This window comes from Triturus cristatus, chromosome 2_1, assembly GCF_964204655.1.
Source record: "Triturus cristatus chromosome 2_1, aTriCri1.1, whole genome shotgun sequence".
Taxonomy (NCBI): Eukaryota; Metazoa; Chordata; class Amphibia; order Caudata; family Salamandridae; genus Triturus; species Triturus cristatus.
Window position 1 is genome coordinate 193,259,896 of NC_140581.1, and position 16,971 is coordinate 193,276,866.

General features: G+C 42.5%; 1 protein-coding gene across 4 annotated transcripts in view; it reads left to right on the plus strand.

Annotated features, from left to right (window-relative positions):
* The window catches only part of ME2 (malic enzyme 2), a 110,676-nt gene extending 96,222 nt beyond the window's left edge, over nt 1–14,454 (plus strand). For all 4 annotated transcript variants that reach the window (XM_085629775.1, XM_085629784.1, XM_085629803.1 and 1 more), the window contains exons 11-16: nt 610–724; nt 1,011–1,153; nt 4,159–4,261; nt 7,915–7,985; nt 9,309–9,407; nt 14,021–14,454. In XM_085629775.1, the coding sequence (XP_085485901.1) occupies nt 610–724; nt 1,011–1,153; nt 4,159–4,261; nt 7,915–7,985; nt 9,309–9,407; nt 14,021–14,185 (696 nt within the window). In that variant the 3' untranslated portion in view covers nt 14,186–14,454. The remainder of the gene's footprint in view (nt 1–609; nt 725–1,010; nt 1,154–4,158; nt 4,262–7,914; nt 7,986–9,308; nt 9,408–14,020) is intronic.
* The last annotated feature ends 2,517 nt before the right edge of the window (nt 14,455–16,971 follow it).

A 16,971-nucleotide genomic window follows, 5' to 3' on the forward strand; every position in this document is an offset into this window, starting at 1 on the left:
GAGACCTGAGCAGGATTTTGACTGTACCACCCTATTGTTGCGGCCTCATTGTTATGCAGGTTAAAGTCTAAAGAACCGAATATAATATGGGCGGTAGGGGGCGTTGATGGTTGTTGCCAACTTACCCACCATACCCGTCTTCTGTTTTCCCTATATCCACAAATATAATCCTGTTCGTCGCTTCTTAATTCTTTCACCATGGTCTACTCTTGGCCCATCATTGTTTTTGCATCTGCAAAATGAATATAATGCTTGCAAGGAATCTGCAGTCATTACATTAAATATTGAGGGACAGTTACCAACTCGCAGAATGCATCCAAACTCGATTGTGGATAATAGAGGCATATTGACTAAGCCTACAGTTGACGCCCTAAAAAATGCTTTTCTAAGCACTATCAGTAAGTGGCAGAATAATGTACTATATAAAAAAGCCTCCGGCTTCCAAACTATTGTTACAGGTAAATAAACAGTGGGCTATAAATATTTATCATATTTATCATCTGAAAACCATGTCATAAAATGTTATTTCAGTAGTATTGTATGCAACACAAAATCGTTTTAAAGCACTTGTGTTATTGATTTCCATAGTTTTGCTGCTTTTGCCTACAGGGTCGGAAAGAAGGTATTGATGTCAACCAGGAGTCATTTGCTCACCAGGACCCCGGACAGACAGTTAAAAACTTTCTGGATGCTGTTAATGTGATAAGGCCCTCAGCGATTATTGGTGAGTAAAGGACCAAGTACACGTAAACTAGGTTTTTGGTTTTCAGAAGAGCGACCGAAATAACTGAAGCAGCATCTGCAGCTGATGCTCTTAGAATCAAGAAAGATCATGAAAATATTTGCCTACTAACATCGACAAAATTGTTGAAAGTAACCCTCAATCTCCTGGAGTTTAACTTCTGACTTAATTTTTCTTCTAGCACCAAGTGCTTTTGGGTTCGGGGCAGAAAAATAATAAAATGTATTTTCAAAATTCTTAGTTTTTAAATCTGTGATTATTAATTTAGGTGTTGCAGGTGCTGGAAGGTTTTTCACTCCTGATGTTATCAAAGCTATGGGCTCCATAAATGAGAGACCCGTAATTTTTGCACTGAGTAATCCTACAGCGAAAGCAGAATGCACCGCTGAAGAGGCATACACATTAACGGAGGTAAGTAATGAAAAGAACCTTTATTAGTTCAACATATGGCAATGTTTAATCTGTTCTTATAGGTTTCTGTAGCATTTAGATGCATGAAAGAGTATACAACACATGTTTATATTTCTATAGAAATGATATCCGTCCTGGTTATTACAATTGGATTTATTGTTGTTGTCTGTTTATGTTGAAATAAATTGACAAAGCAAATTGTCCAATACTGCTCGCTATATACCAGGTAAAGAAAGGTATCTGTAATTACTCATTATCAGTTGTGTCAGTCAGTTGTTTATTCGAAGTAACACATGGCTGGACCCTCAAGAACTTCCTTCTCCAACGAATAGCTTGTGAGCTACTGGTAGCTTTCCAGGTACCTGTAAGTAGCTCTCCTGTATGCATCCCAGCGTACTAAATTAGAATGTTTTGCTTGGTTGAATTACTGTACTTATGCAAAACTTGGGTATTCAAGACAAAAATGTGTGTATTTTCAGAACTCATAAGCTTGGAGAAAAACTGATCAATTTCCAAAAATGTATTTAAAGCTAATCTTTGAGCGATAAATCACTAATATTATACATTTTATGCCAGGGGCATTGCAATTGTGGCTGTTATATATTATCCATGTAGAGGCACTCCAAATGGACTAAGCCTCTTTTTTACATTACTGCTGTCAACCTGCCTGTCGCACTGAGGTGATCACTGCTAGTAATCACGCATATGGCGACCACAGTGTAATGTTGTCTGATTTGGTCAATATTGCAATCCTAACAATACTAGTAGATCACAATTATTTTCATTGAACATAAGTAGCTCTTATTCCACAAAAGGTTGGCGACCCCTGCGGGCTAGACCATGTAATCTCAGTTAAAGCCCAAGACTGGAAACCTGGTATCCTGATGACACGCTAGGAAGCATTCTTTGGATGGGTGGTTGAATGTGTGCAATTATGAGTCTCAGGAGAAATACTTCATGCTGCTTTTTATCATGTCAGCATGTTTTGCAGATTCCGATTTCAGTCATGTTACTGCTGGGAACAGTGTCTTTCTAGGGGATTCTTGTAGATGTTCCCACATGTGCGTCCTGTTTTATGACCATGTGTTTTAAGCAAATGATCGCATTGGTGGAATGTTGCAAATGTGAGCTTTATGAAAGGGGAAGTGTCTAATCTCAACAGGAAGCTTCTCTACTGTGGCATGTGTGTGAGTCCAAATTATGTTACATAGACAGTGCATCCACCATGTAGGCAACTGGTTTATGTTGCTGGTTCTGGAATTCCTGGAACCATCTGAGTTTGCATGGCAGTACCACTGACCTGCAAAAGGTGGCCGTCACTGAAAGTGAAGTTTTGTGTGAAAATGTATTCATTGAGGTTTTTTGGTTATAGTATGCAGCACATCACTCATGATTAAGAATCCCAGTTTTCCGTTTTTACAGATTTTTATCGAAAAATACAGATAGAAAACTGTATTTTCTGCCTGTATTTATTTTGTGAAAGCGGCAAAATACAGAACATTTTGCTAATTGTGAGTGTCTCTCCATGCTCTCCTTCATGTATTTCAAAAGAGAGAATGAGATAATCCGAAATACAGGGATATGTTAACAACACTAATATTGACATTTGGCTGTAGTGTTTTGTAATATTTGGCTGCCTAATTTGCTGAAATGCGACAAGCATCAATGTATGAGTCCTTGTTTGACTGTTAAATATATGGGAAAATATACCATTATACAATACCATTTATTCTCAAAACACACAATAAACATGGATAAATACCAATAAGGTGGGCACAAAATGATTATGGATAAATACAAAAGGAAATGTTAAAAAAAAGAAAAAATACCATAAACTGGTAGCCCTACTCGTGATGATCTTTTCTGTGGGATAATTTGACCTGTTCCTGGTAGGTGTTGGACTGACCAAAAACCAAAGGAAATGATGGACGGAGTGTTGAACATTGCAAGCACTCACCCCCAGTCAACTGATCTGGGTTTAATCCATCACCGTTCTTTAGCCCACTCTGCCACCCCAGTTCAGACATGGCCATATGCAAATCAGTCTGACCCTGTGCCTCATGGGAACAGTCCAGCCCGAACTGCCAAGCCATGTCTTCCCTGGACCGGAAACAAGCTTCCTAGGACCGGTTTCTGGCATTTCAGCCGTCTTCAGCCAGGCTTGCTTGAATCCAGTGGCAAAGTGTGCAAGGGACTCGTCTGACCATACCCTGCCAACTTATGGCGAACAAAGCAAAAACCAAAGGAAATGATGGACGGAGTGTTGAACATTGCAAGCACTCACCCCCAGTCAACTGATCTGGGTTTAATCCATCACCGTTCTTTAGCCCACTCTGCCACCCCAGTTCAGACATGGCCATATGCAAATCAGTCTGACCCTGTGCCTCATGGGAACAGTCCAGCCCGAAATGCCAAGCCATGTCTTCCCTGGACCGGAAACAAGCTTCCTAGGACCGGTTTCTGGCATTTCAGCCGTCTTCAGCCAGGCTTGCTTGAATCCAGTGGCAAAGTGAGCAAGGGACTCACGTCTTAAGGCTAGGATTTCTAGGGGTGGTACTTGTCCGATTTGTTGTAGCTTGAAAAGGAAGTCAGTTGTATTTTTGATCAAGTATTTGGTCTTTGCAGCCAGAGCTTGTAGAGTCGTTTCAACTCAAAATAGCGAGGGCTTGATAGCACATTCCTTCCAACAAGGCACTAAGGGTGCTGATTCACAAAGGGCCTCCACACTCATGGCAGAGGCCTCGCACTCGTGGCGGGACCTCCGCAATGGGTAATTGCAGTACAGAGGTCCCGCCATTACTACGGGGCCTCCGCCACAAATGCAGAGGCCCTTTGTGATTCGAGCCATGAGGCTCAATTAAGGGTTTGAGTTCAAAATGGGCTGGGACAAGACAAGCCTGTAATAATACTGTAATTGTTAAAAACAAGCTACTCCCACATGCGGAAACCGTGGCAGACCAGCTGTGTTCACCAGTGTGATGCCTTTGTTTTATTTTGTTCTACAGGGCCGTTGTCTTTTTGCCAGTGGTAGTCCTTTTGGGACGGTCACTCTAAGTGATGGGCGAACCTTCATACCAGGCCAGGGAAACAATGCATATATTTTTCCAGGTGAAGTATAACTTATTGTTCATCGACGGTTCAGACTTTGACTAATTCTCTGTAGTGCTTGAGTGCTTTTGAAAGTACTTGTGCTTTCGGTAATGCTATATTTATCTGTTAAGCTCTTAAACATCACTTACTTGTATATTAAGCGCCTGTGTACCCTTTCGGCTGATTAACCGCACATTTTGTAAATCATGATTGATTGACCAAATGATTAACACCATATGAAGAACTAGAAACTTCACTAAGGCATGCTCAGCCTACGGAATGAAAATCCACAAAAAACGCGGTAAATATCTTTCAAATGCACAACATAAAAGTACTTAACTAATGCTTTAAACAAAGAAATGTATTTATGAATTTATTCTCTAAACTGATGGGCCTTTATTTTTGATTTTGCTTTGCTTGAGTTTTTTGTCAGTATTTCGGATGTACCTGAGCTAGACTTTAGTTTACCTTTGGAAAATGTACTTTGGGGTGTCAGTAATCTAAATAGGCCTGTGCCTGTATTACATATCGGTTACAATGCCCTTGACCGTACCGCCTGAGTGTGTCCTTTGCAGACAGAAACAGTGCTCCCCTATTTCAGTAAATGCACTGTCCCCAGCACAGCAGCTAACTCATGCCTGCAGTGGGGATATCACATTAGTTATAGGCAGACCGGCTGTCTGAGGCAGCTAATATGCAGCCGCCAGCCTACGTTTCACTGTGCAGGCAGCATCCTGGCTTGCATATGAAGTGAGCAGAGGCCCCTCTCTACATAATCATGTGCCAATCACTAGACCAGGAGTATATAGATATAGAGAGAAAAAAAAAAATATATATATATATATATATATATTCACTTAAAAAACCATAGGTTTCCCACATGTTATAGTTAGGTGGATATTTCACTCGTAAAAAACCAATGAAATTCCCCCGTTATAGTTGGTTGAGATAACTATAACTCGCGCGCCCGCAATCCTCTGCTCATGACGTCACATATTACATCATTCATGACATGGTCAGTGGCATCACTCATGACATCACTGATGACATCATCCTTGTGATAGAGTGGCGGTCGCCCGAGTTATAGTTATCTCAACTAACTATAACGGGGGAATTTCATTGGTTTTTTAAGAGTGAAATATCCACCTAACTATAACATGTGTGAAACCTATGGTTTTTTAAGTGAATTTGCAAGGTTTTTTAAATGCTAATTCCTAACTATAACGTGTGTGAAACCTATGGTTTTTTCAGTGAATTTGTATGGTTTTTTTAAATGCTAAGTTATGTATGTATTATTATTTTTTTTTATATATTTATTTTTCAATAAACTACGTATTAAATGTTTTTTTTTTAAATGGTTTTTCACCATGCACGCATTGTGCGCGCACCCCTGTGATTTAAAAAAAAATTAAAAAAATAAAAATGTTTTTTTCTGCCTTCGGGGTCCTTCAGGGACCCCCTGACCAAGGCTAGGGGGTCAGAAACTCTCTACCCTGCCCCCTTTTCACGTTCGCCACCTTCCTTTTCCACTCTCGCACTGAAAACAAACAAAATGGCGGCCGACACTTCCTGATTTCGACCGATTCGAACGTTGACTGACATGTAACAACCAATCAGAATTACGCTCGCGGACGTTAGGGTGCGCGCACGGTGCGCGACTATAGATATGTATGTGCTTTTTAATGCAATTTTCTCTGGAACTACTGAACAGATTGACTCCATATATGTAAAAGGCACTTCCCTGACCTGAGGACTACCTCTCTGCCAAATTTCAAGTAATTCTGTTCAGCCGTTCGGGCTGTACCTTCGACTAAAGGTCCTATGGGAAAATGCATGGGGAAAACACGTTTTGGGACCCCCCTTTTTTCTCGGCCCCCGCTTGACGAATCCCCCCGAGACTTTCAGGGTAGGAGCTGAGCGGAGCGCCCCATTAGATTTGAAAATTTCGCGAAGATTCGTCAACCGGCGCCAAAGTTATTCAAAATAGAATTTTGAGATTTCCTATGGAAACACGGTCCTAACTATAACTATCTACTGGCGACCGCCAGTAGATAATATATATATATATATATATATATATATATGTATAGAGAGAGAGTTATCGAGAGAGAGAGATCTCCATAATCATGTGCCATGCACTACAAGAGGAGCGTGGTTAGCATAGCTCAGAGAGCTTGCAATTAACATCCGCTGCCAGACGCTGAGTCTCAAAATTAATACAGAACACGTAGAACAATCTCACACTGCTCTTATATTCTTTAACAGCAAGACTGTCTTACATTAATAAGCATGATGCCACTGCAGAGTTTACACAACCACTTCTGAAGCACACTACACTGCCAAAGAACTTACATCTACCTTACAACAGTCTCCTGCTAACATCCAACACAGACAAAACCGCACCAACCAGCCTATAAAGTTTAAATGCGATTACCTACAAATTGTAGGAAATGTAAGTACTACTAAAAAGAAAGTAAATCTGCTGGAATGAATTAACATCTTTAAGTTTCTGGTTTCCTGACATGAATATCTTATATTTCATGTACTTACTATAACTAACTAGTTTTGGACTTAAGTGATCGTGTATGAACACTTGCACATTCTTAAGTATAAAAGGGGTATTATTTTACTTTCTGTCAGAAGTCTGACTCTCTGTGGCACACTGTGTTAGACAAGTAAGGTTTTAAATTGATATGAGCTCAAACTTGAACATTCAACTTTAAAGAATAAAGTGTAGGTGTCTTAGATGAATTCATACTTGCACTCCCAGACAGATAGGTCAGGTCCCCTTGGTTAATGCCTGCTAAATGATCCTCCCTGTTGGCATGCAAACATCTTGTTTCCATGTCCCACCTTCTCTCCTAAGATAATTTCAACTCTTCCCCTTTGTTTTCTAACTCTGGGTAAGTGTTTTGTTGGCCTGTGATGCAGAGAAGGGATTTACCAGAGATAACTGCTTCTGAGCCCAGGAGAGAAGGAGACGTAGCACAGAAAGAAGTGTAATGAGTTAGACTGGGCATGTAAAGGCAGGCTGGAAGCAGATTTAGAAGATGATTGATGGGTAATGTCTAGTGTAAGGTGAGAATGAAGACGAGCTTCTACCACAACCGGAAATTCAAGGATGCTGTAAACTTTATTACACTGCTGGTACATGTATTTATTATCCGCTTTTTTAATCAATCCAAAATTACTTTGTTCGTTTTAATCATAAAAGTATATAAAATTCATCTTAAAAATCATCCTAAAATATCACCAAACTTGGCTCCTCTCACAATGAAAAACTCTAGCTAAAAACCATGATACATAAAAGCAATCCTTGACATTAGATAATAGTTGAAAATACAACAAAACTAGCCGAACTTGTTTAAAATCCTTATTTATAAAAGAGGGTGGATATACTTGTGTCGTAGAGATACATACTTATGGCATATACAAACTACATGTATTATCAGCTTTTTATTTCACCTCATCATGCACAGTCACTTTAACCAATGACTCCTGTTTTGGGAGGGGGCAATTAATATTCAGTAATGCTAGCACTATTAATCAGTGATGCTGGAATAATGTGTTCCCCATGCCCTTGCCTGAGTTTTGTTGGCTTTTCTATATCGCAGAACAGTGGAAGTGTGACCCTTAACATGTTTTGTAATGCAAACCTTTTTTCATTGCAGGTGTGGCTCTTGCAGTAATACTTAGTGGTGTGAGGCACATCAGTGACCAGGTGTTTCTAGAAGCTGCAAAGGTGGGCATTGAAGAGCAATGAATTATGTATTTTAATAACAGTCAATCTTAAAAAGATCACTTTACTTTAAGTGTACCCAGGGTTTGATGATTTATGTTTATTGAAGGATAAAGAAGTTAAATGGTTGTTTTAAGCACGCAACAGTTCTATTATTGATTGCACTTCTGCCTGGGAGTGTAATGCATGTTGAAACATCTTCAGGATTCAAGAACATCAGGCAGGAAACATTAGGGTTCCTGTGCCATGGGTTTCTGTTAGTCCAGTGAGGGGAAGGGGGCCTACCCCAACACCATTGGGCACAAAGATGGAAAGAGTGGAAAATGTATATACGTGCATAAGGGAGACAAAAGAAGGAAAGAGAACAATAGTTAGTTGAGAGAAAAAATGGTTATCAAAGGATGGGTGGGTTGAAGTGTGTAGAAAATCTTGAACAGAGAGAAATAGAATGGTAGTGACTAGGCTGAGGAAACATACCACCAGGCCATCTTTGCAGTGCAGCAACATGCAGCCACCAAAAAAACTAACGCACCCAGAGTTTTAGGCCTGACGTTTCCCTACAGATCTCTGCAAGTCCAAAACCATGAGCTTTTAAATTTGATAACCCAAGCTCCAGCCAATATGCAAATGGCTCATCACAATAACAGTCCTGACTTTGCCATTTTGGAAATCGGTAAAGTTGAGGAATTCCAAAATATGTATTCTGTCCATTTTTGATAAAACTACAGTAATTGAATAAAAATTTCTCTTCAATACGCCAATAGAAAAATCCTGATGATTGCTAGTATAACGAGAATCTAACTTCAATACAGGTAGTTTGTGAAGGAGAGGAGGAACGTATTAATTATGGGTAGTTGAGCTTTCAAAACTAGTCTGCCAGTGCACTGTGGGTTAGAGCTACCCATTGAGATAGCTTAAAAGCTGCCTCCTATGTTGAAAGTATTCTCTGACCCTCACGCCACTATAGTTGAAGAATAACTCAGTAGGAATCATTGGTCTATGAAGACTGATCTTCATCAAGATACTTTATCAGACGCTTGCAGCATCAGTCTTAACTGTGTTATTTGATTTAGGGTTTTTGAGCTTCTCAACAATCCATCGATGCTGATAAATTGACATGGTTGACTGTACTTTTTTAGTAAAAGTCTATGTAACCAGCCAGTTAATAGTCACCGTTCAATGCATTCTTCCTTCTGCTTCTCAGCCCTATTTCTGTCTCCGAATTTGAATTAACGCACATGGCCTAAGCATTGCACAATTTCCTGTTGTATATCAACTCTTATCTGAGAATTGCAGTGTTTTCATAAGAGCCTTTGTTTCCTGCAGACCTTGACGGAGCACTTAACCAATGAAGAATTAGCTCAAGGTCGGCTTTACCCACCATTGTCCAATATCAGAGAAGTCTCTATCTGCATTGCTGTGAGAGTAAGTAAATACTCTAGAGTCTGTGCCTATGAAAGTTGCCTGATATGAAGTATAACAATGAGGTACAGAATGCACACTGCCAACTTTATTATATGTGGTTGACTAGATGTGTAGAGGGAGTAACTGTCTTTTTAACATATAGTCTGAGGTTTGTGAATCTGTAACTGTGATTAAGAGTGCTAACTCCTGGCTTCTTCACCTCCACGCATCCACTCCCCTTACCTCAGACTCCATTTACATTCTGACAACCATGCATCATGTTCTGAACAGAGAGGACACATTTCTTACAGCTGGCTCTGATCAGATTACACACGAGATGTGGCACTTGGCTCTCAAATACAACATTTGTCTAATGGCGGAGCACCATCCAAGGACAGCAAATACTTTTCAGAGCTAGTCAGCAGTCACAATTTTATTTTAGAGGTTTTGTATAGCGCTATCTAGACCCAGGGGTATCAGAGCGCTTTACATGGGTATGAAGATAGTAATGGCATAAAACAATATTTAAATTACATGGAATACCAACAGGTTAACAAAAGAGAAACCGCATGAGTTTACACATATCAAATAAACTGATATATAGGTCAAAAACGATATACATATATGACATGGATATGGGAGATCAGAATTTGAATTATGATAAGAGATGGAATACTAACAGGTTAACAAAAGAGAAACAGCATGAGTTTACACAGATCAAGTAAACAGATATATAGAGCAAAAGCTATATACATATATAACATGGCTATTGGAGATCAGATTTTGTATCATGATATGAGATGGAGATAGGCATAAAGGGCAACAGGTAGTAAGTAGTTGGACATGAAAAAGGGAGAGGGGAGCAGATGTGGGGAGGGGAGAAATTTGGTTGGAGAAGGGGAATGGGAAGACTTGGGAGAAGGAGCGAAGTAGAGCAGTGGGGGAGAGAGCAAGACGAGCCAGTGGAATATAGAGGGGGGAGGAGGGAGACAGGAGAGAAGAGGGGGACCCAGATGGTGGAAGGGGGGTGAGGGAATTCAGGGTACAGGTTATGACCCCCGATATTTATTGAGGAGGTGCATTTTGAGGTCTTTTTTAAATCTGATGTAGAAAGGGTTACATCGCAGGTCTTTGGGGAGGGCATTCCAGATGTTTGGGGCATTTCTGGAGAAGGAGCGAGATTGTGTTTTCTTTTTTTAGCAGGGGTTGGATGAGGAGGAGAGTGTTGGTGCTTCTCATTGGTCGTGAGCTGCCTGCTTTGCTGATCAGAGCACACCTGATTGGGAACTGAATCCCAAGCTTCTTAACTTATATTTCCAAAGGAAGCAGCAGCCGGCATGACTCGCGGGTGTGGCAGAGGGGGATATGGGGGCCAAGGGGACAAACAATGGGGGGGAGGGGAATGTACTCACTTACATTGATGCCAGCACCGATCCCACGTCTCACTCTCCTCCTGTTCTCATAGTGGGACAGGAAGCAGAGCAGAACAGCCAAGCTCCCCTAACCAATCACAACGCTGCAATGCAGCATTGTGATTGGTTTTGAGCATCCTGGTTTGACGCTCAACCAGGGAATGGGAGCCTGGGTTTGTTCTCCATGCAGGCTGTAATGCAGCCTGCATGGGGAATGGGGAAAGTGCGCATGAGTGGTTTGGGCGGCCTGAGAGGACTGACCAAACAGTTGTTGCGCACTTTAAGAGTGGGTGAACCACTCCTCGCCTGCCCTGCTCCAAGAACAGAGCACCCCCGACCACCTGCAAAGGAAATATAAAATGATGATAACTTAAGTTTATTATCATTTTATATTTGCTTTAGGGTGTACTGCACAAAAGCAGTGGGGCGACGCTCCTCTGCCATAGCGGAAGAGCTGCCACTGAGGCACACAACCTCTAGATCTGTTTGCCACAGTCCAAAACAAACAATACCCATGCTACGCGTCCAGGTTTCCACACCCCCAATTAAGTCCAACTGGCCAATGGTAGTATTGCAGGTGACTTACTGGCGACTCTCCTTGACAAATATGGGACTACAGGAGTTGAAACTACTGTGCTTGACCATGAAGCCATAGTCTGCCCCAATTTGGATTGACCGAGAAAACAGTGAAGGTATGATTTCCTGTCTCACCAATTTTCGCATGTGTGTACCCTTAATAAGTAGGGATCCTAGTATGTCCCCGATGAATGCCTTCATTTATAGGCACATGAGTGGCAGAAACATGTTGGTAAATAAAGGGATGAAGTGGGCATTGTACCCAGATATATAGACGGATCTTTTTAATCATACCTGTGGTACCAGGCAATAAAGGGAGTTCCTCTGGTATACCGTAAGGTATTTTAACACTATCTGGATCTCTGCCCTATCAAGGCATAGACTTACCAAGAACTCCCTCACAGAAGATGCACTGCTAGTACCATAATACAATGTTGGCGTGATTATGCTGATGATGAAGCATTTAACGTGCGACATTGGGAAAGGCCGGCACTCAACGGGGTGGTGGCCTGCTAAGGTCAGCAGACCACCATGTCTGTGAATGTTATTTCAATAGAGCAGTTTTTTTTTAAATGCTGCCCATATTCATTAAAGGAAAACCGAAAGCACTTAAAAAAGAAAAATTAAACGTTTGTTTCATTTTTTAAGAGCAGGCTGTGTGTCCGTGTGCCTGCTATTAATAAACATTTCCGCTGCCAATCACAAAGGGAAAGGGGTCCCCTGTGGACCCCTCTCAGTTTCCGACTGGCTTACCACAAATCTGAAATTGGTGGTAAATGCAATTGTTTTGCAGCCGCATTTGCGGTCGCAAAACAATCTTGCATCCCTCTGCGACTCGCTATTAAGAAGGGACGCCCCTTATTAGCGCCTTCTAAAATAAGTTTGGTACATGCTACAACCCTTTTTAGTAGTCGGAAACAGGCCGATTTCCTGTTTGCGATTGCTAAAGATGGTCGTACATCTGGCCTTTAATGTCCTTTGTATGTGTACAGCAAGAAAAGTTGCATTTTCATAGTTTTCCACTATATTGGATAAAGAAACAAAAAGCAGTTGAGTGCCTGTCATTTCCAGCACTGTACCTTTACCTGTCCTATAGTAGCCTATCACACCTAGTTGAATTCTTTTATAGCAAAAGAAAGCAAAATGAACACTTTACGCAGATTACTGTGTTCATAATTTGGGTGTAGTTCACATATATAGAGTGGGTACTGAAATGTCCGGTTCACCCCCTTCGCAACGCTTCTGATATTTGCCATCTCAGCTGTCATTTTTATGTGAGGCTGATTTCATTGTCATATAGTTAATTTAGTGGTTTTGGGGATAAAAGGAATTCCTGGAGCATGCCTTCATCATTCCGAAGTGTACCTCACATCCGTCTCCCCAGTGAGTGAGATATCCTTACAGTTAAGAAGGCTTCTGGTGTTTCCCTCCTACGGAAAGAGAACCAAGGAAACTTGGAAATTTGTTGGAATATTATGGCGAGATGTTTTCTTGGGTAAAATGGCAGGCTTGATCTCAGATCTGCTGTTAAGATTAAAGGAGAGGTCCACCATCACTACACTCCTTTGACAAGAAAGATTCCAGTTACCTCTGCTGTCACTGCACCACAGCCAGCTCGACCATCACAACCAGTCATTTCGCACCCACTGTTCTTTTGCAGAAGCCGCAGCCCATTGCTCCATAGGCACATTAATTACACGCAATAATCATGTGCTTTTCCCATCAGTTCTGTAGGCCTGCTGGGGAAAAAAATCAGTAACGAATTCTAAAAGGTTTGGGAAACTAGGCATGTCCACTCACACAAGGCCACCATGTGACACACGGTTTTATTCCTCATCACAGAGACACACAGTAAAAAGCCACTATCACATGGTGAGCTGGAAGCCCTTGCGCCCAATTGGTTTCCAGCTCAAGTGTGTACGCTCTACACAATTGGGCTGCATTTAAAACCTCCCCACGACTTAGTTGATTTCCTATTTGCTGTGGAGGAGGAAAGGTGGTGCTTTTTAGGCCCAACTAGCCAATACCCTCCCGCCCCCCCCGATCATTCACCCAGGGCAAGCCATCACCTTCCTATACAATGGCAACACTGTCAACATGATTTAAAGTTTTACAGGTCTGGGAAAGGCATTGTGAAATGCTTGTAATGTAAGAGGAATGACAGGGTCTGAGCATGGTCTATAGGTTCATAAGAGAACCGTAATCGGCAGGACTAGACTTGTCCCTGGCAGCCAACATCTCCTACGTCTTGGGAACATGGTGAATGTATGGTCATGGAGTGCGTCCAGGTATTAGGGTTGCCAGATCATACTAGTTGGCAGGACGCCATGTTTCCAGTTCTGAGCTTTTATTTGACGACATATGAAATTTTGAGACCTGTACTCCTGATTTGCTTCTATTGAATCAATTGGAAAAAGGAAGCGATTTTTGTTAAATAAAAAAAAAAAAATTAAGGCCAGGACCAGAAATATGGCATCCCACATTCCTGGAACGGTCCCTCAAACATAACCGGTATAAAATGGTCCTACAATTGATGTCCTTACATTTTTACGATCATAGCTATCACATATTGCTTGGATTGCTCATTCAAAACACGTGTCATTGACCATAGTATAACTTATTCAAATAACGCGTTTCTTTTTTCAGGTCATGGAATTTGTGTATGCAAATGGCATGGCATTCCACTACCCAGAAGCCCTGGACAAGAATGAATACGTGAGGTCAAAGATTTGGTGCACTGAATATGACTCCTTCCTGCCCGACACTTATGACTGGCCTGAATCTGCATCGAAGCCGCACACTCTGAAATAACATTCCAGGGTGGTTGTAGGTTTTATCCCCATTAGGGTGTCATTTCCAGATACATATACAATCATGTGTATGAGATTTTCAAGCAGTTTTTTACGTATTTCTTTATTCTGATGAAGAATTCTTGTCAAAAATGGAAAAAGCACATTGAAACATAGTATACTGGACTATATATGTTATTTATCATGGCATACCAACTGAATTCTGCAAAATACTAATTTGAAGGTCTGTACAGTTTTCTGTGTGGCAGCCAAATAAACTATTTGATACCACTGTCTTCAGTGCATTCTTCTGCACAATCATCATGCACAATCCTTACAAACTCAAATTATTAAAATATGTTATTCATAAAATGACACTGCCGGTCCCCTTATTTAACATATTGTGGCTTTCTTAAGTTTAAATATCTATCCTCATTGTTAAATGATAAAAATTCAATTCTTCTTACCGCCTATGTGGGCATTAGTAATGGCAAACTATTTATTGAAAGAAAATTAAGTCATGTGCATTTTGACCACACTAATGATGAGGAATAAACATGTATGTTCGAGGCATATGAGCTGCAGATTATACACTGTGCATAGATCGCCATCTGGTGTTGGGCCCGGATGTTTGCAGTTTGTTTTTCTTCTTGGACAGTGTTTGGAAGTCACGAGTTCGGTGACTCCTCCTTCGGTCCGTACTGCGCATGGGCTTCGGCTCCATCCTCAGATTGTTTTTTTTTGCCATCGGGCTCGGATGTAATACTTCGTGCTCCGGCTTCAAACCTTTCCAGTTCGACCTTCGACGAAAAATCCTCGTCCATCGATATTCTTAAGACAAAATCATCTTCTTTATCTCTCTCTTCGGCACTTCATCGATTCCAGGCATCGGCGGCGGCCTTTGGGCCTATCTCAACTCCGGTCTCGGCCGATGGAAAGGACTCCCTTTAAGAAGTGCCCTAAATGTGGGTCTAAATTTCCCCACACCGATTTACATCAGGTGTGCAACCTCTGCCTTTCTCCCGAACACGAGGCCCGAGACTGCCCCGCCTGCAAGTCTTTTCGATCGAAAAAGACGATTCGGGATCGAAGAGCTAGACGCACCATGGCGCGCTCATCGACCTCTGCTCCACCTGACATCTTCGGAGAAGACATCGGAGCTTCGGGACAGCAGCACACCGAACAGGAAGACGACCTCGTCAGCGCTTCCGAGGCCGACGACTCCGACGTGGAGGAGATCACACCGGCGCAGAGGGTCGTGAGTACTCTACCCCCTCCCACTCCCGCACCCACACCGAAAGAGACTCCGGTTACACCTTCGCCTCTGGGCCTAGGCAAAACCAAACATACCGCTTCCATCACCCCACCTTCGGGCCCGGTGAAGAGGCATCATAAGTCTCCCGGCGGCTCGGGCTCGAGCCAGCCTACTAGCGGTGCCGAAAAACACCCTTAGACACCGAAGAAAACCACACCAAGCTCCGTTCCGAAGCCATCGGTGTCCAAACCTGGCCTCTCGGTGCCGACCAAACATAAATCCCTCAGCGCCGAAACTCCCGTGCCGAAACCTGCCTCGGCACCGAACAAAAAATCGGAGGCCCCGAAAAAGCATGGCACAAATAAACCAAAGAAGCCGTCGGCCCCGAAAACATCGGCGCCAACAGATCAATCGGTGCCGGAGAAGCTATTCACGCCAGATCCTCGACAAAAGACTTTAACAAAGGATCCAAAGACTGGACATTTGACTTTGTCTTCAAAGAAAAGACATTTAGACAAGCCAGCTCCTCCTCCACCGCCAAAACGGAAGGACTCTGCCACATCCCCTTTCAGAGTACCCTCCCCACCGCCTCCACCTCCTCCACCTCCTCCATCTCTGCCTCCACCTTCTCCACCCTTGCCTCATCGCTCTCCAACCCCGTCTCCATACCCTGATGACCAAGGTGATCCATACTATGATCCAACAGATGCCCCACAAGACCCCACCCCTCCGGGAACACCAGACCCATGGGAGGATTATCATAATCCAGACATCCCAGATGTGCCTCAGGATGATCTTTATCCATCCAGGCCATCTCCACCAGAGGACTCCTTGGTGTTCCACCACTTGTTACAACGGGCGGCACATTATCATGAGGTGGAGTTACACAGTGATCCAGTTGAGGAAGACTTCCTACTTGATACCTTTTGACATCGCAGATAAATCTACTGCCATACTACCCATGCTTAAAGGGGTGACCAAACATGCAGCAGAGGTTTTCAAAGACCCAGTCAGGGCTAGGGTCTTAAACCCCAGGATAGAGAAAAAATATAAAGCCGCCCCCACAGATCCTGCCTCTATTAAAGGACCTGCACCCTTAGACTCATTAGTGGTATCCACAGCTAGGAAGCGGTCCAATTCTCAGTCATCGGGTGAGGCTCCACCACCCGATAAGGAGTCCAAGCTCCTAGACGCGTCAGGCAAACGCACTGCCTCGCAAGCTGCCAACATGTGGCGTATCACCAACACGCAAGCGCTGTTGGCAAGGTACGACAGAGCGCACTATGATGAGCTGGAGACTATCATGCAACATCTCCCAGAAAAATATAAAAATAGGGCTCATGAACTAATACAAGAGGGAAAGACCATTACCAACACCTCTATTAAATGTGCACTTGACGCAGCAGACACAGCTTCCAGGGCTATAAACACCAGTGTTCTGCTTCGCCGCCACGCCTGGCTCAGAATCTCAGGCTTTAAGCCAGAGGTACAAGCATCTATACTGAACCACCCTTTTGACCAACAACACTTATTTGGCCCGAAAGTAGACGAAG